The sequence below is a fragment of the Gymnodraco acuticeps genome, unplaced genomic scaffold (assembly GCF_902827175.1).
Source record: "Gymnodraco acuticeps unplaced genomic scaffold, fGymAcu1.1, whole genome shotgun sequence".
In the NCBI taxonomy this organism is placed as follows: Eukaryota; Metazoa; Chordata; class Actinopteri; order Perciformes; family Bathydraconidae; genus Gymnodraco; species Gymnodraco acuticeps.
In genome coordinates this window covers 3,399,670-3,405,899 of record NW_022989947.1, presented here as the reverse complement: position 1 = coordinate 3,405,899, position 6,230 = coordinate 3,399,670, and the positions used below count along the sequence as shown (strand labels likewise).

At 40.9% G+C, this 6,230-nt stretch overlaps 1 protein-coding gene across 1 annotated transcript; it reads left to right on the top strand.

The window, feature by feature from the left end:
• Positions 1 to 1,624: 1,624 nt before the first annotated feature.
• On the top strand, positions 1,625 to 4,371 carry LOC117542671 (kelch-like protein 10). The gene is made up of 4 exons (XM_034210477.1): positions 1,625 to 2,092; positions 2,209 to 2,820; positions 3,503 to 3,652; positions 3,835 to 4,371. The coding sequence occupies exons 1-4, from the start codon at positions 1,676 to 1,678 to the stop codon at positions 4,204 to 4,206; spliced, it is 1,551 nt and encodes a 516-aa protein (XP_034066368.1). The 5' UTR covers positions 1,625 to 1,675; the 3' UTR covers positions 4,207 to 4,371.
• Positions 4,372 to 6,230: the final 1,859 nt, after the last annotated feature.

Sequence of the window (6,230 nt, the reverse complement as noted above, 5' to 3'; positions counted from 1 at the left end):
CCATTTTGTGATTTATAGTTCTAGTTTGTTGCTTTTGGGGCTTTGAAAACGTATTTCCCTCTAAATATTCAGCTCATGCTGTTTTGACATCTCACTCCTGAGTTGTTTTGCCTTCAAGACAGATTAGCCGGCCACTGATTTGAAAACAAGCATAAAGAAGTAGTTTGCTAAGATGTGTTTGATTACAGTCATTCGTATCCATTGCCTCTTTGTCTTTATGATCACCTCCTCTGATACTGTTTAATCAGAAGCTGCTCTATTTAGCAGCCATTTATCACTCCAATGCTCTCTCCTACTGTTCACTGCCGCACACATTTCTTATTTATCTCAGTAGAAAGTTGCAAACTGAGCTCAGATTTCTCTTGGATGGGGTCTTTACTCACTCAACCAGAGGCTAACTAGCTAATTAAATCTCAGGCTACCTGCTGTGTTTGCCCTTGAGGAAGCAGCGCTTTAGTACCAGGGAATGAGAGCAGATTTAGGTTGGATCCATGTGCGTTTGTCAATCTGTGCATAAAGCCTCCCTTCTTGAATGAATGTATAGCACTGCAAGCTAAAATCTCGATATAAACATATTAACACTTCTCTGAAAGTTTTAGCAAAACATTATCATGGATTTCAATGTAGAGTATGAGTCAGATCTGTTGTAGTAAGTAGTAAAATCGCTGAGTTGCTTATTTAACTGGTGGACCTCTGTAAGACAAACTGGGTGGTGATTTATACCCCCCATTATAAAAGGCCATTTCACACATTTTGACCTCTATAATCTGTACAGAATGAGCATTGCCATGGTTATTTGGTTAATTCAAAAATAAATATGGTGATTATTGTTATGTTCATTTATATTTCTCTTGCAAAATCAGTATTGTTTAGGATGAATGTGAAACGTATCCACACAATTTTATTTAGCACTTTGTTGAAAACTGTAAAACACACAAAAACAAGCTTATAACAACAAATAATGCTTATGTTCATGCTTTTATGTACATCTAATGGTCTACCGCTTAAGTTCATTGCTTTTCATGAGTTCAAATGATGGAATGGAAGTATTGAGTTCTGGAATGGAATCCTGGTTCTAGAGATCTAGAACCCCAACACAGAGGGAGTGTTCTCATTCCCATTCCTGACTGAACTCACTCATTCAATCTCAAGAGACAAACAAGTCAACAACCAACAGACTGAGAAGAACCTCTTTTAAATAACAAATTCAAAGTGACTGACAGAAGCGGGGCTATGTCAAGCTCAGTGTTTAATGATCTCCGCCAAGAGGGAGACTTTTGCGATGCAGTCATCAGAGTCAAGGATGTCGAATTTCAAATTCACAAAGTCATCCTGTGTAAATGCAGCAAGTACTTCCTGTAAGTAAAACAATTAAAGCAAATTGACAACAGTTTATGATCCACGTGTAAGGGGCACAGTAATCACATGTAATTAGTAACTCTTGGATTCATGGAGCATTTCTGATTAGACAAATTCGACATAGGAGAGATATCTGATTGACCAATACCGATTCTGAGTAATCAATCCAAAAAATACGTTTTAACGATTTCTATTAACAAAAACTGTTTATTTTTAATCCTATTTTGAATCCCCCCCTCCATCCTTCAGAGCTTTCTTCAAACGCTGGTCAGCTCCAAGTCAGCAGGTCTTCAATATAGGTGGCCTGTCTGCGGACATGATGGCGCTTATCATTGAGTTTGCATACACTGGCAGTGTTCATGTGACTGGGGACAATGTGGAGGAGCTCCTGCTTGCAGCGGATCAGCTCGATGTCCCAGGCATCGTGCAAAATTGTTGCGACTTCATGGAGGAGCAGCTCTCCGTAAAGAACTGCATTGGCATCCATCGGTTTACCAAAACCATCAACTGCTCCCGACTGCAACACAAGGCCTTCAGCTATGTCCTTGCTCACTTTGAGGAGGTTGTTTTCTCCCAAGAGTTCCAGCAGCTTTCTGTGGAAAATATCATTGAGATCATTGGCAGAGACGAACTCAACGTGAAAGAAGAGAGCACTGTGTTTGAGGCAGTCATTCTCTGGATTGCCTATTCACCGGAAGAGCGTAAAGGGCACTTCGCTACACTCCTTTCCAAGGTATGATACATTTCTTTCACTACATGTTGTTTAAATTAACATCTTCAGCAACAGGGAAACAGAGGCCAGGTCTATTAAGTTCAAATAAAATATTCTGTCCTGTTTTCCCTGAGCAGGTCCGGCTGGCCTTGATGGGTGAGGACTATTTAAAGAGCAATGTGAGGTCTAATGAGCTGGTGAAAAACAACATTGAGTGCAAGCTCATGGTTAGAAAAGCCCTTGATATCATCACTTGCATCAGACCAAACTATAGTTCTGTCTTCTGCAACGATCTCGCCCGTCCTCGCCTGCCTAACGCCGTCCTGCTGGCCATCGGAGGCTGGAGTGGTGGGGATCCAACTAACGGCATCGAGGCGTACGACATCCGCACAGACAGCTGGGTGAACGTGTCAAACGCTCACGAGCGTCCCCGAGCCTATCACGGCACTGCCTTCCTCAACGGGTATATCTACTGTGTTGGTGGCTTTGACAGGGTGGAGCATTTCAACAGTGTTCGCAGGTATGACCCGAACACACACACCTGGCATGAGGTGGCATCGATGTACTACCGCCGCTGCTATGTGAGCGTCACCGTGCTGAACGGATGCATCTATGCCATGGGAGGTTATGACGGACATACACGACTCAGCACAGCGGAGCGTTACATGCCCGAGACCAACCAGTGGAGTCTGATTGCACCCATGAGCGAGCAAAGGAGCGACGCAAGCTGCACAACACTCCATGACAAGGTTGGTGAAGTCAAAGAGCAGCTGGGATTACCTTGACAGAGTAACAGAAAGTCATATTGCCTGTTTGAAACAAGAGTGTAATGATTATTGTAAAGAAAACCAAACTCTAAGATATTAACAAAGGTCCACAAGTAGCCTATTGCTTGACCTTTTGCAGTTATATTGAGGTAAGTGAAATAATTGGCTAGAGGATGGTGGCAGAGTAGAGGTCTTAAGCAACTGGAAGAATATATGATTGTATGTGCTTGGAAGTGATTAGAGATGTGCATGGCAGTATTAAATACTGACGTTAATTGTGTGAGGTTGTTGTAAGCAGGAAGATCAACAGGTTGAACATTTATGCATAAATGTTTATGGACCTAGTTGTCATTTCTCACATTGATGGATTTATTTAAAGTTTGAAAGCATACTGTGTAAAGCTTGTCCATCGCTCTAAAATAACAACTTAAATACATATTGGCATGCTTATATTCACTGTTAAACGCTGAATGAAATTAGATTTTTTTGAGCTAACACCTACAATATTGTTGTTAAACCTTTTAACAAGGTTCCAATTCATTTACAAAATCTTTTTTTTTTTGCCCAAAAAAAGTGTTTTATACAACATACACACAAACAAATGAATAATAGTTGCAGCCAAGAAAAGTCCACATTTTACTGAAACATCTCCTGTTCTCACCAGGTTTATATTTGTGGAGGTTTCAATGGAAACGAGTGCCTGCAAACAGCTGAATCTTACTGCCCAGAGACCAACCAGTGGACAGCGATCGCACTCATGAACTGCCGCCGCAGTGGCGTTGGGATCATTGCACATGCAGACCATATCTTTGCAGTAAGTACATTGAACACTGATGATGCTCAAATAATAATATAAGTTTTGGTCAGCATTCTTTTTTTTAGATTCAGAAAAACCTTTGAGGGCCGGTGTTTTTTACTCTCAAGTGTGTTGAGAGGCTGGCTCCGATCTCCATTTAAAAAAATCTAACCATGATTTCTTTGCTTTTCCCCCCAAAGGTTGGTGGCTTTGACGGCACCAACCGTCTGCGCAGTGCTGAGGCTTACGACTCCCGGAGAAACACCTGGCACGAACTGTCCTCCATGTTGTCTCCCCGAAGCAACTTTGGCATCGAAGTGCTCGAAGGTCGTATCTTTGTTGTTGGTGGCTTCAACGGCTTCAACACCTCCTATGACGTTGAATACTACAACTCAATAACGGATGAGTGGTGCAAAGCCTGTGACATGGAGATATTCCGCAGCGCCCTGAGCTGCTGTGTGGTGTCCGGACTCCCCAACATGGCTGAGTACGCTTTGCCTCGTGACGCACTGCCGCTTTTACATGTGGACGGCGAGTCTGTGGAGGTTTCAGAGTCGGATGAATCTGTCTAAAAGTGCCTTACTTCACCATGAAATAAATGTCCTTGAGCATTATACTGTTGCTACTCCATTTACTGTACTCCCTGAACTTCTTAGTTTGTGGGAACTTGTACATTTTGTGCTAGTGAAGAGGGTGCTGTGTCTAACCTGCAGAGACATGGTGTGATGTAGAGTAAACCATGCATTAATAATCCCTACATTTGATTAAATGTTCTGCACTGTTCTGTCCCCCATAGCATCAAGGACCATTCAGGAGGCTAATTTTTGAAGGTGTACTAGTATTCATTTTCTGAGGTAACCAAAACTTAAATATTAAACAGTTGACTGTTATATGGAAAATGTGTATAAAGGATGTTGTATCTACTTCCCCCACCAAAGAGGTTTTTATATTGCGATAGTACATATATGTGCAATAATACAATTATTATATTATATCAGGTATTTGTTTTTCACGGACAACAACATGATGAATGGTCATTACAATTTTATTTTGTACAGCTTTCAGAGTAATTGTCCCCAATAAAGGGAGCACTAATGGGTCATTTTGGCCTTCTTTAATACAGCCCCTCAAACACTAGGACAAATACATAATATTGCATTACTTACTGACCGAGAGAGAAAAAAAAACTCTAAAAAGAGTTTAGGTGGACAGAGAAATAAAAACACGAGCGATTCAGTCAGAAGAATATAAGTTGGTGCTGTTACATGACTTTCTGGCAGATGTCAAGGACTGGATGTTCCACAATCTCCTCCAACTAGATTTGGACAAAACTGGGATTATTCAGGAGGAAGAAAAGCTTGAATGACTTCAGTCTGTCCTTCTCTGTTTTGCCGCATACACCCCCCTGCCCTCTCTCTCCCTCCCCTAATCTCTCTCTTCCTCTCTTTCTCCCCTCTCTATTCTCTCTTTTTTGTCTTTCTCTTTATCTGACAGACAAAGCATTGCTTGCCAGTTTTTGGACAGAGTCACCTTGAGTGTGTTGTCTTAGTGTTTTTGGGACATTCGTATAGGAAAATAGGTCTTCGTACTGTATGTGTTCTCTATAATAGGAGGGGAAGACATTTGTTTCCTCTTCATTCACTTAAAGAGACTGGACTAGACTACGTGGCAGATTTCCGGCCTTTACAAATATTTTTTAAAAGACAAAGTGAAACAACGTAGTCACACATTTCTGGCTTATCTGAGAAAAGAAAAGAACATTAATATATCTTTTTAATTATAAAACGGTCTTTGCGTTTATTATTATTATGGATTTCTCACTAAAACAATCTTAATACATGAAGGCAAATCAAGAGGGGAGGTGTAATCTTCATAGTGTCATCATGACTCAACAATATCAACCCTGTTGCACAAAGTAAAGGGACATGACACACAACATGTTTATTAAATACAACTTTCTAATGTCTAGAAAAATCTATAAAATGTGGATATAAGTCACCCTTTATGTCTCTTTTTGGTCCTATCCTCTTCTCCTTGTAGTGGTAGTGGGCCTACCTTCTGCAATTTCAGAAATAAGAAAGATAATACTTCTCGGTCTCTCTTCCTATTGGCCTTAACTCTTTTCTCCTGTTTTTACTTGTGGAAAGGTTTTGGCATAACATTTGTAAAGACACTTGTGTCAAGGCATGTAGAAGACAGGCCTGGATACAGAAGCAAACACAAAACAAAACGATTCATATCCATTTTTAATCATGCTGTAAACATCAAATTCTTATGAACCATTTTCATGCTACATTGCTTTTATAAGAAGGGTCGTGTGTGTGTGTGCGTGTGTCCTGAGAATATGATGCAAAAGTCTTATACAAATACAGGCCGACAATCCCAACTCTTACATCGCCCACACACACACTTTGGGAGGAGCCCTGACATGCACAAAGCACTTGGGTTTTAAAAAAAATATTAGTTGCTTGGCTGATGGTCGATGTTCTAAAAGCCCTGTGCAATACAACTTTAATAGCACTGGCAACAGGGTACACACACACACACACACACACACACACACACACACAGCCATTTCTCCTCCCTTTTTTGCAAT